Source organism: Gymnoscopelus microlampas, assembly GCF_963454915.1.
Source record: "Gymnoscopelus microlampas genome assembly, chromosome: 3".
Classification (NCBI taxonomy): Eukaryota; Metazoa; Chordata; class Actinopteri; order Myctophiformes; family Myctophidae; genus Gymnoscopelus; species Gymnoscopelus microlampas.
Genome location: NC_139940.1, coordinates 44,627,081 through 44,646,351, shown reverse-complemented (window position 1 = coordinate 44,646,351; position 19,271 = coordinate 44,627,081). Strand labels below are relative to the sequence as shown.

General features: G+C 42.8%; 1 protein-coding gene across 3 annotated transcripts in view; it reads right to left on the bottom strand.

Annotated features, from left to right (window-relative positions):
• Positions 1-19,271, bottom strand: part of cep162 (centrosomal protein 162) — a 53,636-nt gene that overhangs the window by 15,506 nt on the left and 18,859 nt on the right. Inside the window, exons 16-22 of one of the 3 annotated variants that reach the window (XM_084053324.1) lie at positions 16,290-16,418; positions 14,003-14,115; positions 13,657-13,756; positions 12,939-13,065; positions 12,197-12,336; positions 12,038-12,151; positions 10,696-10,800 (exon numbers count right to left, since the gene is read on the bottom strand). In XM_084053324.1, the coding sequence (XP_083909450.1) occupies positions 10,696-10,800; positions 12,038-12,151; positions 12,197-12,336; positions 12,939-13,065; positions 13,657-13,756; positions 14,003-14,115; positions 16,290-16,418 (828 nt within the window). Of the gene's footprint in view, positions 1-10,695; positions 10,801-12,037; positions 12,337-12,938; positions 13,066-13,656; positions 13,757-14,002; positions 14,116-16,289; positions 16,419-19,271 lie in introns of all 3 variants that reach the window. The other 2 variants (XM_084053325.1, XM_084053323.1) reach the window with 2 other exon arrangements.

The window sequence follows — 19,271 nt, the reverse complement described above, 5'->3', positions numbered from 1 at the left end:
AATAGAGATACATGGATATATGGGACAGGCTGGTACAGCATAATAATAATAATAAATAACTTGGTCAAAACAGAGTTAAAAAGTCAGAAACAACTGAACAATCAGGTGCCCACAGGAGACATAAAAAGGGAACGATAGTAAAAAGCGTCAATGGTGCTCACGGATCCGGGCACTCAAAAGTAAAAAGGTCCTAAAAGCATGCTGGTGAGGGAATTCATCTGCTCCATGCTACCTGCCTCGCTGGACCCGTGACAGTTTGCATACCGTCAAAACAGATCCACCGATGACGCTATTGCCATGGCTCTCCACACCGTCCTCTCGCACATGGATAACACGCTGCTGAAGGGCAATTATGTACGTATGCTGTTCGTGGACTACAGCTCAGCATTCAATACCAGGCGTTGTGAGCTTGAAGGTCGGCTATTTTCAAAATGTTTGACTCTTTCTTATAGATTTGACAATTTGGCCAATCTTTGACAATTTTTTATAGTATAGTTTTTCTTTTCTTTCTTTCTTTTTAGGTATAAAAAAAGGTCTTAAAAGTCCTTACATTGTCACTTCAGTGTCATCTGGGGACCCCCCCAAACTCATGTGGGGATCACCCTGGGGGACCTGACCCACATGTTAAGAACCACTGATCTAAGGCTCATATGGTACCAGGCATATCGAAAATGTAGCCTGGCCTTGTAGGGCTTTAAAAGTAAATCAGTCAGACCTTAAAAATCTATCCCGAAACTAACTGGCAGGGCAGCCAGTGGAGAGATTGTTAACAATCTAGCAGCTGAATTCTGCTCTAGCTGAAGACGGCCATAGCTTTTTTTTACTGAGCCCAGAGCGTTACAGCAGTCGAAGCGAGACAATATACAAATGCGAATGACCTGAGATTAATCTAATTTCAGCCAATAAACTAGCAGGTGCGCTTCCTCTGGATGCCTTTTTTGTTTAGGCAGTGGGTGCACAGCTAAAGATACAACTAGGCTAAAAAGACACCACCAAAGTGGAAAAAGTGGCACTCCAAAACTAAAGATGAAAGACTCAGATGCACATTCTATTTATTGAGAACGCTAACACGTTTCAGCCTCAGCCTTCCTCAAACAAATAAAAAATATTAATCTCATTTGTTGACGGTCTCTATGGAGACAAATATGGAGCAAATATGAGCACGACTAACAGACAAAAGCAGGAGCTGTGTATAACATAGCACAGAGAGAGAGAGAGAGAGAGAGAGAGAGAGAGAGAGAGAGAGAGAGAGAGAGAGAGAGAGAGAGAGAGAGAGAGAGAGAGAGAGAGAGAGAGAGAGAGAGAGAGAGAGAGAGAGAGAGAGAGAGAGAGAGACACACACACACACACACACACACACACACACACACACACACACACACACACACACACACACACACACACACACACACGTACGTAATGGTATAAAGTCAGCTAAGTTAAAGGTCATAAAGTCTGCTGTGGCTTCAGGGGTAAACATTCACCCTCTGACTGACAAGTTCAAAAGGAAACTTACTAGAAAAGTGGGTTCAGTACAGTTCATTTTTCTAGAGGTGCAACAGTTAATCAAACTCAGTCAATTTCAATATTTTACTTAATTTTTGTAAAAATAGTTTAAAAAAATAGTCTTTTGCACACCTACAAAGGCGACAGGTGCGTAGAAGACCAAAAAAGGCCCCAACTTACTGAAGGAAAAAACTCAAACGCAATTAAAAAGTTTTAATGGGAATAACAACATTTGGGTCTTTTAGACCTTTCAGGTTATCTTTTAGGATAAGCTGATAAAGGTCTAATAGACCGAAACATTGTTATTCCCATTAAAACTTTTTAATTGCATTTGAGGACAATGTGCGGGAGTTTTTTCTTCCAGTATTTTCAAAAATAGCGCTAATAGTCTAGATAGATCTACAAGCTCGGGATGCGACACGTTGTGAACTTATAGATCACCTATTTCTATTTGCGCTATTTTTGCATGACACTGTTGAACGAGTATAAAATAGGGCTTAAGTGGTTAATCAAAGTAATCTATTTAGTCTATTATAAAAAATATATTAGATTTAGTTTGTGTTGAGTTGTTATTATAACACATGTGAAACATTATATTACATTTGTTTTCATTGATTTGATTATTTGATGAACCCATTCCCTGCCATTGACAGAGATCTCCGTCATTTCAAATCCACCCGTTTGACCGCCATTGACAGTTTCATTGTTTTGGGCGGGAACATTCCATAAGAGGGCACTCTAACGCAACATAGGAATGATCTTAGGACCCTGAAAGCAGGAAAGGACAGATGTGACGTCATCCCAAAGAAAGAATGACACTCCTGTCCGCTCCTTCTTTAGAAAAACACTCCTTTCTCTTTTTTTTGTGAAAACGTCTGTTATACAACAGCCTGCCGGGACAAAATGGCCGATCGCGGTTACAAAATGATTTCTCTGGTGGATAGATCAGACCCTCCCCCATCCCCCAGCGTGCTTTGTTTACATCCACGCGTGGCTCTGCAAAGATCGTCAATATAAGGTAAAAAAAAAACTGCCAGAAGCTACATAATTAATGAATTAATACCTGGCAGGGAATGTGTAAATTAAAAAAGTAATCGATGGAATAATTGCTAAGAAGATAATCAATAGTTGCAGGCCCACACTTTTCTAGTTTGTACTCTCTCAATTCAAAAAGGAAAGGCTGGACCTGGACTGGTCCCTGAATACTGATGCTGTCTACAAAAAGACACAGAGTCGGCTCTTCTTCCTGAGGACCCTTAGGCCTTTCGACGTGTGTAACAAAATGCTGCAAATACCAGTCAGCAGTGGCAAGTGCCATGTAGTCTGCAGCTAGACCAGTGGTCCGGGGACCACCAGGGGTACTTGAGGGGGTTCCAGGTGGTTGAAATGACGAATAAATAATGGACCTTAATATGAAAAGGGTTGAGAACCAATGAGCTAGACTATGCTGGTGAAGAAGGCTGGCTCAGTCTGTACTTGGTGAGAGGCCGGACTCACTGGAGACTGTTGTGGAGAGATGAATAAGATGCGGAGCATAATGGACAAGTGTGAGTCATCCCCTCCATAACATCTCGGCACATGTTATCCATCTATCTATCTATGTGAAGGTTAAATGGAAAAGACAGGAACATGCTCATTGGTAAGATGGTGTTTGAAGCATGTTGGAACCGGATGAATTCAGAAATCCAAGCCAATCAAACAAATACAAACCACCCACACAGCTACTGCCCTGCAGCAAGCATGTGGGAGTAAAAGGAGCCAGACACAAATGAAATGCAGAGTTCACCAAGGCTCCTTTCTGGGGCCTCTTCTGTTCAGCATCTAGGCTCCCACTGGCTCAGATTAGGGAAAACAGCAAGATATAATACCATAATTATGCAGACAACACACAAAACTCTTAACCATATCACCAGAGGACTATGGTCCAGTACAAGCATTGGTTTAATGCATTAAATAACAGGGAGCAAATAACATAAGAACTATAAATATTATATCAAGAGCCCAAAATAATCTCCTCACAAAAAGTTTGGAAACTTAACTTTGGTTGATTATTTCTCCACTTCAATAATACCAATTGGTATTGCATTGTATATATTTTTTACCGTTGATTAGTCACCTTTACAAGAGGTATAACTTGTAGGGATTGTGCAATCGTGGAATGAGCAACACAGCTAAATGTGTGGGTAGCGGTTAGCACCCCCCAAAGATTTGCCAAAATCCTCCAATATGCTTCTGCTGGTAATCGCTCTTGTTTTGAGCGACCTGCCACGCACCTGAGCATGGGTCCTGCAACTATGACAGAGATCTGCCTGTGGTACCGTAGTGGGCTGTCATGTCATGTTTATGTAAAGTTAGATAAGAGATTGTAGACAGGCCTATCAACTGAGCCAAAATATGAATTACATGACTAATGTCTCCGATGCTTTGTTTCGTTTTGTCTTCTGATTTTGTTTTGGTGGTGGGGGTGTTTTTTAACCATGAAATTGGGGACTGTTGTTGTTAATCACAAATACGGAAATATATTGTATGATGAATTTCATGGAATAAATAAAAAGTTCAACAAAAGGAAATGCATTAAACTAATCAATGACTGGATGTGATGGTAAGCATCAGAGAGACACAACATTCAGATTTGTGCACAATTTTGCCTGCCTCTTTCATGATGTAATGCTCAGTGTATTCAACCAACGGTGCACACACACACACACACACACACACACACACACACACACACACACACACACACACACACACACACACACACACACACACACACACACACACACACACACACACACACACACACACACACACACACACACACACACACACACACTTGGCCAGGCTATTAAACCTCGGCCCCGGCTTGACTCAGATGGAGAGGACAGAGACCGCCTCTGCCTCCTGGGGATACTCCTCTCAAATGTTCGCTAATGATCTCCTCCTTGATGAATATAAACTGTGGCTGTGCAAATCTATATACTAGACACAGCTGCCTGGGTTCCAGCTATCATGCACGGACCACAAGCCGAAACTCTCCTACGAAACAAAAGGCGGTGGGATTTGTTTACACATTAATCACGGTTGGTGCAATAATGTGAAAGTGATGCAGAAACATATTTTGTCAGCGGGTTTTGCGACCCAGCACTAACTGGGTTATTGCGTGGGTGAAATAATCTCTCTACCTCTATCTCTCCAATGGTTGTATGGGTGCTCTCTCTCCCTCCCTCTCCCTATGTCTCTCTGTGTCTGTCTATCTCGTTGATCAAGTTTGACGACCAGCATGCAAACTCATCAACTTGAAATAATATGTAAATTATATCAAGTTAAAGGTAGGGTAAGTGATTTACTTTGGTTAAAATAAGTGTTAAATAGCTCTATATTCTGATAGTACTCTTTGCTATAGAGTGTTCGTTCAGAAAAAGGAGTCTCCATGTCTCTCCAGCTCTTTATTAAACAGGAAATGCATTTTCAGTGCTCTCTCCTGATTGGCTTAAATGTTGTTACCTACCTGAAAATTGTATATTCTGTTCATTAAAGAGCTGGAGAGACCCCTGTGACCGAACAAACGCTCTGTAGCAATGATTACTATCAGAATATAGTACTTTTAACAAAATAAAATAAATTACCAAAAAATATCACTTACCCTACCTAATTTCCCAGCCCTATACAGTATATAGTGTAGAATATATACTGTATATAAATTAGTATGCAACTGTGTGGGATGTATGGGGGATCAGGACCGCTTCCTTGTGACATTTGAACCGTTTTGTACCTGAGGCAGTGAAACTCATCCACCAGGTCCACTGCTCCTCACTGACAGAACTCGGGGGTTGGAACATTCAATACAATAAGCGCAATCACTCATTTATTCATTCATACAAGTGCATTGTGCTCTCTCAAGTGCAGTCCCCACGCTGGTCCAGTACCCAGAGTGGCGGATTTGATGGTATGTACAAGCTGGTGGGCATGATTACATAAATCATGTAAAGTATAGCTTTTCTTTTTACTGCCACCCATCTGCATTTCAATTGCAACTACACAAGCGTGTGTGTGTGTGTGTGTGTGTGTGTGTTTACGGTACCTCCTCCTTTTCATTTGTGCTCTTTCTCTCTCTCTCCATTCTCAGATTTGCCTGGATTCAATTACTGACGGCAGAGTTGAAAGTACGCTCACTTGAAGCACTTGCTGCCGAGATGCAGAGAATCAGCCATTTTGGCCATAAAAGCTGGTTGTAGATGTAGCACTGATTCTCATCTTTATCATCATTTCCCCCTTCCTACACTCACCTCTTTTTTTTAAATGTTTTATCCCACTATTTTGTAACCCTTTTTCACCCAGTGCCAATTATCTAAGTGATGCAAACTCCACACAGAGTAGGCCCTTTCACCAACTTGTTTTGCTCTCTTGGTTGTATTGTCTCCTTACATTTAAATGATTTTGTTTATAGATTACTAGAGTTTCGGGGGGCTACGCCCCCCTCAACCCCAGCCGCGCACGGGGCCCAGCGTGGCCGTGTGTATATTGGGGGACCCAAATCGCCGGAGTGAAACTGTGGAAAAGTTTTTTTGAAAAAGGAAAAAATTTGAAGAAATAATATTTGTTATGTTTCAGGGGGTCCACAGGGGGTCCGCGGACCCCCTGATGGTCCACTGACCCCCTGTGGAGTGTTGGGACGCGCGGGGACACCCCTGGAACATTGCGGACCATTTCGGTGTTTTTTTTTTTTTCATGAAGGTGGTTGCTTGTTTCTGGCGCAGGCTGTGCAAACCTGGCAACCCAGCGCATGCTGCCGCACGTTTAAGTGGCGTAGCGTCATGAGGGTCAGTGGGGCCGTGGCTCGGTCAGTGAAGACCCTGTAGTGCGGATGATATGTGGCATAGAGGGGCAGATTGTAAATCCACAGAGGAAACATCCGTGGGCTACCATTGGTTCAGCGATGTGTGCGGTCGCCCTGCGGCCCCTCCTCCTCCACCAATGTGCAGTGTTGAGAGCCCTGACGTCACAACAATTGGAGCGATGGGCACTGCACTGTGGTTGGTTAGGGTACACCTAGGGCCCAGGTAGAAGCCAGTTAAAGCCTGCATGGGCAAACCCAGTTAGGACCCGCCTTGGTCCCACATGTTCATGGCTAGTTGGGGCACACCTAAGGGCCAGGTAGAAGCTACTTATAGCCTGCATGGGCATCGCAGTTGGGACTGAAGTGGATGGCGCTGACATTGCTGACATGGGGTCCATATGGTTTAGCCCACCTTGAAACCATATGGGAACTACGCTGGCATGCTGGCTGTAATGCAAACGCTGCATCATACCTGCAGTGTGTAGTTTGATGTTGTGTGTGTAGCAGATATACCTGCAGTGTGTAGATCAATGTCCATAGGAAAGTGAATGCCCAGCAGTGTTTTTTTTCCCCAGCAGAGTTTCTAGTGTCTCTGTGTCTCTCTGGAAGAGGTTGCACATGAACTCTGCAGCCGCACTGAGGCGCTCCAACACAAACACTCTGACATTAAGCTGCTTCACACAACAAACATCAGCACCACGCTGCTGTTTGTCCAAAAGACACAATATCTCCTCTCCCACCGACGTCATGTGTTCATTTATCGACAGCCGTACAGACTCCTTTTGACACATTTTACGTCGTTTATCCAGCTCTCACTGACTCTCCACATCGGGCTGTTATTTTGCTGCGATCAAGTCAACGATGTGAGAGATTAGCTATCACAGACGGACGGACAGGGGGTGAAACATAGTCTTGCGCCATGCCTTTCGGCCTGGCGGAGACAATAAAAAACCGAAAGTAAGGGAAATGGCCATTTCTGCAACAGAAGTAGTCAATAAACTATGCTATGAAAACATGGGCCACATTGGCAAAGAATGTAAGAAAGAGGCAATCATGTAGAAAATAGCCGATCTCCAAGCGTACAAAGCCTCTCAACGTGAGGCGTTTCGAGCTTGTAGATCGGCTATTTTCACAATATTTACTTGTGGAACGGAGTCAAACAGAATGGGGGGGTCCCAGATCAAGTACGTGTATTTGGGGGGGGGGGGGGGGGGGGGGGGGGGCGGCGTGAAAGGGTTGATAAACATGACAACCAGGTTAGCGTTAGCGACATGGCAGCTATCACAGCGCCCTGTCCGTCGTGCTGCAACTGCCTGTGATGGCTACAGCAGTAACAGCAAGCTGTCTGCGATGCCATTGTCTGGAGACTGCTCTTAGCGTGACACGACCAATGAGAGTGAGCGCTGTAGTTGTTGCTAAGATACGGTGGCGTCTCTGCCCCATAGCTTGTAGATCTCTCACACATGATTGGCGTAGGCTGCGTTGCCAGGTCTGACTTTGTGTGTAAGCAATGGTCGGCTTATTTTTGCGCGCCTTTGGGCTCGTTTGCATTGTGCGCACGGCAGCGCTTGTTTAGCGTACGTCAGCGCGACGTGGCAACGGACGTGGCAACGTGAAAGGTGATTGGCTGGTGAAAAGAAACACCCGACGTTACACCAGAAATGGTGCCTGGAGAAAATGGTGACCAAAAAAAAAGTTTGGAAAAAAAGGAAAAAACCCCCGCAGCGGCTGGCTGCTGTTGTGGTGATGAGGTCGTGCGCACGGTAAACGGTACGAAGCTGGCTCCCCTTCCGTTTTGTCCGACATTTGGTGAGTAGAATTAATTATGTTGCGCGGTGGAAAAGGTGTAGTGAACAGTGAGATGTCCCCTACGCGAGGCGTAAATTCAGCGCGGCCGCCGTGGCGAGTCAGTAGGCGACATGTGGTCTGGCGGTGCGTTGTTTATTCGATAACAGAGCTGTGGGGTGTCGCCACCGAGGATGCGGAAGTTGCTCGCCATTTATATAGTTAGATTATAAAATATTGAACCATCCCCAAGCCGATGGCAATGTGCATTTTTATCCACCTGAACTGCCCTCACCCTGCATGCACCGGCTGCATAAGGAGTGAACCCAGGCACCACTAATTACCACCTCCTAATGGATGAACATGACTCATGTACATTAGTACATCCAGATGAATAAACAGTGTAACAAGTACAGAGCTGGGAACAACACACATTCAGGAGTGTTCACATAACAGGCTAGAATAGTTGACGTGGGAAACCATATAATGCAAAAAACAAGTTATTTGTTTGCTACAGCAGAATCAGGGAGAGTGAGAGCAGAAGAGAAAAGAGAAAGAAACACGGGGTAGAAACAGTACATGATGTTTAGAACATTAGCATAATACGCAGGTGTGTGCATGTTCTTTTATAAACATTATCATATGCAGAGGTGTACGTGTTATTTTAGAAACATTAGCATCATATGCAGGTGTGTACGTGACAAGCCACCATGAGGCAGAGCTGTGCAAACAATAAGTAACAATAAGCATTAAAAACAGTTGGAACACAAAAATAGGTTTAGTGTACTTAATCAAATCAGTCTGCATAGCTGCTACAGCTACACCAAGCCTATTTTGGGGTTCCAACAGGATCTTAGTGCTAAGTGTAATATTGACACTACTGTAGTGAATAAAGGTACTTGTTTTGTGCATTCCATGGTTGGTTTCAAAGCTCTTCTATTTTGTGCCGTCTGACAAGATTGTTTTTTTTTTTTCTCTGTGCTTTCACTTCCATTTAGAGTATCATCTAGTCTCTGTCGGGTGGAAATCTTGTATGTCCAATACAGTTGCTTTTCAAGAACTTCTGTTCCAATGGATCCAATGTAGTTATTATTTAGTCACAAGCTCTTGACAATACTTTTCATTGGTTAAATATTCATACAACCCACAGACAGACTTAACCACTTTAACAGTATTTCTCAAATAGAGAAAATAACTGATCTACAAGCTCACAACACGTCGCAATGCGACACGTTGTGGGCTTGTAGATCGGCTATTTTCGCTACTTCCGCGCGACACTCTCGTACGACGTAGTAGGGCACTGATTTACGAAAGAACAAAAATAATTGAAATATGGAGTTACGAGGTTTCAGCCTGGAAGTGAGGATCTGCACCTGCAATCATTTGGAGAGCCTTATAAGAGGGTCCTCCAGGGGATACCCCCCACAGTGCTGCGTATCTGAACCATTTTCCTGGTAACCGGGGCAACCACAGAGATACCCCTGAGGAAGCTGGATGAGGTGCGGACTCTCAGACTACAGATACAGGGCTGCAACTATCAAGTGCCTTCTTAGCGATTGTTTTATATCGATTACTTTTTCGATTAGTCAAATACTGGAGAAGCGGGTTTCCTATTTTTTTGATATTTTTTTCATCAACGTAATTTTTTTCCAAATTATAGGTTTTCTAGATAACGGAATCATTCTATACAACACTACGTCATAGGCTACACTAGTGTCGCACAAGCGGGGGGGGGGATATCAAACCCAACTAATGATGCTTGTATCACTTCCCAACCACTTTGCTAGCCTCATTTCATTTACATTTTGAAGAAGGATGAGGTATGGAGATGGAGTGAACACCAAGAAGCATGAGTGCAAAATTAACATTTTAATTTCAGTCGAAATGGAATCTGTGAGCATCATGAAAGGTCTCTGTCTGTGTGTGGCAGTATTTCACAAATCTCGAGAAACGTCAGACTATTTATTAAGAATAGCTTATGCTTAACTTAACTCATGGTCTGAAAAAGATCCCTGGCTAATAACCCTTATTATGCATAATTAATGACTTAATACTTTATAATTGCCTTATATAACAAATTTTTAAAATGCCTTAAATATTCTATTTATTTTATAAATAGTTCATCTTTTACTCAAGGGGGACAACGGCCGTCGCAAGTTGATGATGTCATTTGTCCATGCGTGGTCCAGCCCTATGGAATGTATGGAATGCATGTGCTAATAAAACCATTTATTTTGGTGCTCATATTAACCTTAGGAAGTATTAAGTTGTTTTTTTGTTATTTTTAGGTTAAGTACGATTGTTTATTGCTGGACCACGCATGGACAAATGACATCATCAACTTGCGATGGGCCTTGAGTAAAAGATGAACTATTTCTAAAATAAAGAAAATATTTAAGGTGTTTTGAATTTCTGTTATATAGGGCAATTGTAATGTATTAAGGCATATAAGGCTTATTAGCCGGGAATCCCTCGAAGAAGGTCAAAAGCTGACCGACAGCATGCTGACCAACAATGCTGCTAAACAATAATGACAAATAAAACACAAAGTTTATTGTGTTTACCTGCCGCTCCAGGTCCTGTATCCTCTTGGCGTCGGCTGCTCTCTCCCTGGCCTTGGTCTGCTGCTGTTGGCCTCTCCTCCCCACCTCCGACTTCAGCTTCTCTACCTGAGATATGGAGCAAACCCGCTTGTTACTTAGGCCTGTCACAATTATTACATAATCGCCTTATTTTTGGTGTAATCGTCATAATAATTTCCTTGCTGAAAAATGTTATATCTGCCCTGTGCACATTTTGTTGACAAAGGCTAAACACAAATGTATTTTCTATTCATAATGTTCCAATAATGTTCAACGCAATTAAATTGCTCATCGCAGCCCTACTTGTTTACTAGAAACTGAACAACGCTGATTCATACGTTATACATAGACCTGCTATATCAGTACATCTTTTTAATTGATGTGTTGATGTCAGCGAGGTCTGCGAGGTCAGCGAGGTCTGACCTGTTCTTTATAACCACTGTTGGAAGAACAGCATGTGCTCAGACACAGTTAACATCACTCTATTTAGAGCTTACCACTATACACTGTGCCCACACTGCCGAGCGAAAGCAAATTTTCAGAAAGTAATGAATGATGCCATGAGAACTTAATGCAACAGATTCATGTGTCGCTTGGATGAGTCTGTGAATAGCATCATTGTCAGTATAAGTTAACCCTGTGTGAAGAGCTGCACTAGACACTCCTCTAGCCTTAAGCACGCATAGTCGAAATGACCTTGGATGAGGGCCCCTGTAAGAATCTTCAAGGTATTCGTACTGACAAGAGAGGAAATCCTATACAAAAAACGTGTTCTTTGATTGACCTTTTTGATGACTCTTTCTGCCATTTTATCACCAGAGGTTTGCCTCCAAGATGGAACACAGGTAGGTAATTTCCTCCTTTCTTGTGATAACATCATCACCCGCTTTGATTGTGATTGTTTTGATTGTTTGACATTATTGGGTCTAGTGTGCCTTGCTAAGGCACACTAGACCCAAAGAGAATGGATTCAGTTTTACCCAGTGGTTTACTGGTGCTACATCCCATGAAAGTGTGTTGCTGGGACAGACAAAGGTTGATAATAAAGTACATTTTCTCCTGATTTGTCTCTCTGAAAAAAGCCATTTTATTATGAAAATCGTGGGAATATCGTGTGGCTTGTGACGATCAGGTCCAATTTTTAGTTCAGTGACCATGGGGCTAAAGAATCGTTCAGAAGCTGTGTTCACGTTCACTCTTCCATTGGAAATAATAGACTCCAACCTGCTTCCGCTCTCCTAAAAAGGTACTTCACGCAGAGACGGGAAGTAAACCGGAGACGGCAAGTCTTGCCATTATTGTCTTAGGTACAACTCAGGCCTACCTGCTCTTTGAGCTTGTGTGTCTGTGCTGTGGCGGCCCTCAGCCTGGCGGCATCTCTGTCCAGCAGCTCCTGGTTCTCTGCGTACCACTGGAGCTTCTTCTGCAGGGCGGACAACTCTGCTCTGTGCCCGTCTTCCTGCTTCTTCTGCAGGGCGGACACCTCCGCTCTGTGCCCGTCTTCCTGCTTCTTCTGCAGGGCGGACACCTCCGCTCTGTGACCGTCTTCCTGCTTCTTCTGCAGGGCGGACACCTCCGCTCTGTGCCTGTCTTCCTGCGCACGCATCTCAAAGCTCTTGTCGCCTGCAGGAAGAAGCGCACGCCACGCATGCACACCCACACACCCACAGAGTGTAATGTCACATGCAGAACACAAAATGTGCACACAAAATGAATATGCAGATGTGCATGACCACACACCAGTGATGGAGGAAGTACTCAATGTTTTTTTACGTAAGTAAAAGTATCAATATCCTATTGAAGAAATTGTCTGTTACAAGTACAAGGTCGGTATTAAACATGTACTTGAGTAAAGGTACAAAATTATTGGCATCAAAATATACTTAAAGTACTAAAAGTACTCTTTATGCAGAAGGTCCCATTTCACACGTTTTCAAATGTATAAAAATCCTTTGAAAATAGCAGATTGTGAGCTTGTAGATATTATTGTAGTTACTATTTTCAAATAGCCAAAGAATATACAGTACGTCTACTAAGTGGTTTTGTAATAATAATACAAATCTACAAAGTAACTAAAGTTTTCAAATAATTATAGTTGGCAGTAAAAATAATGGTAGTAAATTAAAAAATACCTCAAAATTGTACTTAAATACAGTCAGTACTTGAGTAAATGTACTTTCCACCACTGCCACACGCCATGTGTGCCTACACTATGTGGGTTTTACCCGAGGTGGAGTTGAGCTGGGTGTTGGCCAGGTCTTTCTCTTTCTTCCTCAGCTGGAGGTCTTCTTCCAGAGCCTTCTTCTCCTGTTGCAGACTCTGGGTTTCTTCCGTCAGCTTGGCCTCGTTCCTCTACACACACACACACGCGTGCGCGCGCAAACGTACAAAAAAACACACGCATGGATTCCCACACACGCAGACAGACACACGTTGGTACTACTACGTTTTAGGACAGCAATTTTATAAATGTCATTTCTGCCTTTTGTAACCATAACGATATAGCCTGAGATAACCGATCTACAAGCTCACAATAAATGCCTTGTGAGGACCAGACTATTCATCAAATTCTACTATATAGTTGTGGGGACATTAGACCAGTGGTTCTCAACCTTTTCAGGCTGCGAAACCCAAAAAGAATCATATTTGAACTGGGGACCCCCCCCCTGACAAGCACTTGGAATGTAGGAGTTGAGGCATTACATTTATTTTGACTCGGTTCCACAGATAAATATTGTGAAAATAGCAGAACTACAAGCTTGCAATGCACACACACACACACACACACACACACACACACACACACACACACACACACACACACACACACACACACACACACACACACACACACACACACACACACACACACACACACACACACACACACACACACACACACACACTTCCAAATGTACTTGGGCTGCGCGTGATCAAACTCACCTGAAATGTTTCTATCTGAGCCAGCAGTTCTGTGATGCGTTGAGTATGACCCATAGAGCAGACATTTCCCATGGGTCTGGGGGTCTTGTTCACCTGCTCCCTGGAGGAGGGCGACACAAAAGGTCAAGGTATTTCTAAATCGTATCGATTCCTTTAACTTAACTCAATCAGTTACCGGCCCGACCCACGACAGATGCTTTCCCGTTTTAATGGGTTACGGTTTCATGTATTTAGTTCAACTCAAGGGCTGTCAAGGTACAGACACATGGGAGACCCCGGTCAACAGAGTACTAAGTGGTTAAGTCTGCACTTGCGAATGCGATGATGTTGTTGTTGTTGCACTCACTTGGCTAAGGCCAGCTGGATGAGCAGCCTCTGGTTTTCAGTAAACATGGCCTCCTCATTGGCTTTAGTCTTGTTCTGCTGGGCCTTCATCTGCAGATAGAGCTTCTCATTCTCCTGTCAGACACATCAGCACAGTGCAGAATGCAGACACATTAGCACAGTGCAGAATGCAGACATATTAGCACAGTGCAGAATGCAGACACATTAGCACAGTGCAGAATGCAGACACATTAGCACAACAGAACATAACAAATGCGTGCGTGTGTTGTATGCCTTGTAAAAAGGACATAAACACTGCCAGTGCAGTCAGACAATAGGAAAACAGCCACTTACAAAGTGCATAGACGGCAGAATGATTACATGAAAATAGTCGACATACCTGTCAGACACAGCGGACATAAATCATGTATAAAGGAAACAACGCCTCCTTCAAATTGAGCGGCTTCCTATAATAGCTGATACCTTGCTAACTGCTCGGCCCACCTTTTGGGGAGGCCGGCCATTTGCAAACCCCTCACAGTCACAACCAACTTGTGCACGTGCCTCTAGTACCTCTAGGCTACCAAAGATTAAAAAAAACTCTCTCCCTCTCTCCCTCTCTCCCTCTCTCACACACTCACACTCACACACACACACACACACACACACACACACACACACACACACACACACACACACACACACACACACACACACACACACACACACAAGGATTTAAAACCCCTTCCGAGTCATCGCTGTAAAAGTTCAAGGTAATTCCTGAAGGGTGACTTCACCCATTTCTTTTAATCTGCATTGTATCATATCGTTCTATTGTGAGGAGGATGTGACAATGTGGCATAAGATTCGAGATTGCTTTATTTGTCATTTGTTTTCCATCTGCAAGCAGCTTTGGAAAAATAAATGAAATGACTGATGCTCCTGTATGGTTTCCCAGAAGGCAGATCAGGCTGTGAGAGGGGTGGGTGGTGGTGGCCTTGATGATTTTAGTCGCTCTCCTCAGGCATTGTTGTTGGTATATGTCCGCCAGGGATGGCAGCGAACATTTCTCAGTACGTTCTATATCTCAAAAGCTCCCATTCTGCCAGCATGCGTAGGCGAAGAATGCATTGGGAAATGTTACACATTGTCCTCACAGCAAAATGATAGGATTCAGTAAAAAGAATAATTAACTGCCCACTAGTAGCCAGGCAGGGTATGGACTTGAAAAAAGTATGGAACAGAAAAAGGTTTTATGGTAACGGAAAGGAAACTGTGCAGGTAAGTGATTTTCTTTTGGTGAAAATAAATGTTATATAGCTCTATATTCTGATAGATTGCTATAGAGTGTTTGTTCTTTGCATTTTCAGGTCGGGATACCAATTGTATCCAATCAGGATAGAGAACTCAGTTCAATTCATGCCCTACTTCGTCATTCTATGTCACACAAAAGTAGCAAACGTAGCCGATCTACAAGCTCAAAACATGTCGCTGTGGGACACGTTTTGAGCTTGTAGATCTGCTATTTTTGCAATTTCTTTATTGGAATCCTGAATTATTTTGGCAATTTTTGAATTGGAATCCTGATAAGTAACATTTTTATTTAATTTCAAATGCATTTAGTTATACTTATGTTAACTTTATGAACTTAAATACAAATACATTGGACATACAAAAAGACAATACAATTTTAATACTAGTCATTAAGCTACTAATATAGACTGAAGTAATTAAAGCGGGTCACGTTTGCATGTTTGGAATAGTAACAGCTGAAATCAATAATATATCATTATTCCGATATTAACCTGCGGGCCGCATTAACCCATTGAGACCTGAAGCCGATTCTACATGTCTCCTAAATCTCAACAGTATTCTGAAAAACCTATGTTCTATATCAGTGGTGCTCAATCTTTTTCACGTCAAGGACCCCCAAAATTATATGTATTTGGCCGTGGACCCCCATCAAAATATTTTGTTCCAGGGACCCCCCAGAAGCAACGATTTGAGTTACAAATGTTTGCTTTAAAAATACATATATTCAAAGATTTGCACACATTTTCACGAATTTTCAAAAATAGCAGATCTACAAGCTCATAGCGCGGCACTCGGTGCCGCGCTATGAGCTTGTATATCTGCTATTTTTGAATAGCCCAAAGTGTAAAATAATGCCTTTTTTAGCTCAAATCTAAAAATGACAAAGTTCCAGGTCTTAATGGGTTAAGTGAAGGTGGGGGCCGCATGTGGCCCCCGGGCCGCCAGTTGCCCGTGTATGCTTTAAGTCATGCAGACAGACATACAAACATGCCCACCTGCTGGTAACCCTGAATGAGTGTTTCCTGCTCCTGCATTTCTTTCTCAATGAGTCTGAGTTTCTCCTGGGTCACAGGGTCCGTAGCGTCGCCCCATCTCCTCCTCTGGTCTGCGTCCTCCACACTCAACTGAGGAGGAAAGGGAAATTTAACAACTGTACCCATTAGCAGTGGTGTAAAGTAACTAAGTACATTTACTCAAGTACTATACTTCAGTACACGTTTGAGGATTTTTTACTTTATTGGAGTATTTCCCATTTTTAATACTTTTACTTCTACTCCACTACATCTCAGAGGCAAGTATTATACTTTTACTCCATTACAATTATTTGACAGCTTTAGTTACTAGTTACTTTGTAGATTTAGATTATTATCACAAAACATACAGTAACCACTTCAGTCCTATATATATTTAGGCCATTTGAAAATAGCCGTACTACAAGCGACGCATCGTGAGCTTGTAGATCTGCTATTTTCAAAAGATTGTAATACATTTTGACCTTGTGAAATGGGACATTCTGCACAATAAGTACTTTTACTTTTGGTACTTTAAGTATATTTTGATGCCAATACTTTTACTACCGGACTTTTACTTTTAACAGTAAAAAATGTGAGTACTTTTTCCACCACTGCCCATTTGTATGGTAATGCATCCTCAGAACATGTGCTGACGACCAGTTGATATTTTCAACCTCTACCTTTTCCCAGGCCATTTATCCCATGCTGGCTTTACGATGTCCACCGTTGTGCCATGTCCCCCAAGCACCCCAAGTAAAATGTCTGAACAACCAGACAGTGGTGGAAAAAGCACTCACATGTTTTACTTAAGTAAAAGTATCAATAGTACAATATGGAAATACTCTGTTACAAGTAAAAGTCCAGAATTCAAACGTGAATATTAGTATCAAAATGTACTTAAAGTACCAAAAGTAGAAAGTACTCATTATGCAGAATGACCCATTTCACAAATGAATACAAATCTTTTGAAAAAAGCAGATCTACAAGCTTGCGACGCATTGTTAGCTTGTAGATCGGCTATTTTCAAATGGCCGAAATGTATATAGGACTGAAGTGGTTAATGTATGTTTTGTAATAGTAATCAAAATCAAAATTGTGTACTGTGTGTTAACATGTGCGGCCTGTGCTTTGTGTGCAGTCATTTACCAATACACCCTTTCACAAATGACGTAAGGACACATTTATTTTATTCAGGTTTCATTCAGGGTTTACATCTCAGATGTGAACCCTGAATGAATCCTGAATAAAAAGAAAATGTGTCCTTGTGTCATTTGTGAAAGGGTATAGAATCTGCCAGTGTAGCCTATAGACACATAAGTGCACAGAGCACCGACAGCATTTATTTACATAATTGAATTCACTTTTTGTCTGTGAGGTGGCTTGATGTACAAGGTTCCGTGTTTATGGAGGAGGCCTGAGAGGCAGACTTTACTGCTACTGAACAGATTATTTCTTGTCAGCTCATGCAAGACCAAACTTCTTCCCTGAGCCAACTGAGGCCACACTGATACGAGAACCAACGGGTCTGCTTTTAATTACAGCGGAGAGTCTCCCTGACGGATGCAGCAGTGCGTTTGACAGCTCTGGATGAAAACGGCCCAGTGCCCCTATCATTTGATTAAACCATAACTATGATTAAAGGGCAAGACCACTCTGGTAGAGGTTTGGGTTGTGCAGTTACCTTGCCATGATGTAACTCCAAAAGGTGTGCAAGAAATAAAAAATAATTGCTCCGTTGATTAGAAATTGATAATTCAAAATATGCTCCTCATGGACTTAGGTTGTAAGGTAAAACAGCTCTCACAGTCACTCTTTTAGCACGTAAACGAACACAAACAAAGCTGGTTCATACGATATAGAACGTCACCAAACCCAGTACTGTTTGATTTTTTAATAAAAATGTTAAGAAGAAAAAACCCGGACTGGATCCGCAGATCCGACGAATCTTTGACTACTTTGACCCCCTTCATCAGGCGGACATTGGGGTTGATGATGCCATCATCTACGTCAGTGGTTCTCAACCAGTGGTCCTTGAGGGGGTTCCAGGTGTCCCCGGCTAAACGATAGAGAGTTGGTAACCAAATGGACCTTTATAGATCTTTAACTCTTGAGAGCGTAAAATGAAACCAAATGGATTTGGTTTCATTTTAAAAATGAAACCAAAATGGATTTGGTTTCATTTTACGCTCTCAAGAGTTAAATTATTGTTAAACATCTGCCTTACTTAATTTACAAGAAGTCTACACAATTAGAGAACACAGAAGAATTGTTATTTTGAAAAAATCTTATCCAACGATAACCAAAAACGTTTTGGGTCTGAGAGGCTAAATCTCATCAAACAGTGATCCGTGGCTCAAATGGCAAATAAATAATGGGACCTTTATATGAAAAAGGTTGAAAACCACTGATCTATGTGTACATGCTAAACAGGGCCATCGCACACCTTGACACACCCAGGGCAACACAGTCAGAGATTGTATCATGTTTTTTGACTTCTTCCAGTGCCTTCAACACTATCCAGCCACAACTGCCTGCAGAAAAGCTTGCGGTGATGGGAGTGGACCACGGCATGGTGGCATGGACCACAGACTACCTCTCGGGCAGACCGCAGCATGTGAGACTGCTGGGTTGTCGGTCGGAGGTGTTGGTGAGCAACACACAGTTCTGCCACCCTCCCTGTTCACTCTCTACACATCCGACTTCCGCTACAACTGCAAGACAAGTCACCTACAGGAGTTCTCAGTTGACACCACGGTGGTGGTGAGCTGCATCAAAGGTGAGCACGACAGCGTGGTGAAGGACTTGGTGCAGTGGAGCAAGGCTAACCACCACCGGCTCAATGCTAACCAGACCAAGGAGATGGTGGGTGGACTACCGCACAACCAAGAGGGTACCTCCGGTCCTCCCCAGCACCATCGTTGGGGAGGTTGTGGAGATTGTAGAAACTTGGCTGTAAAGCCTCTC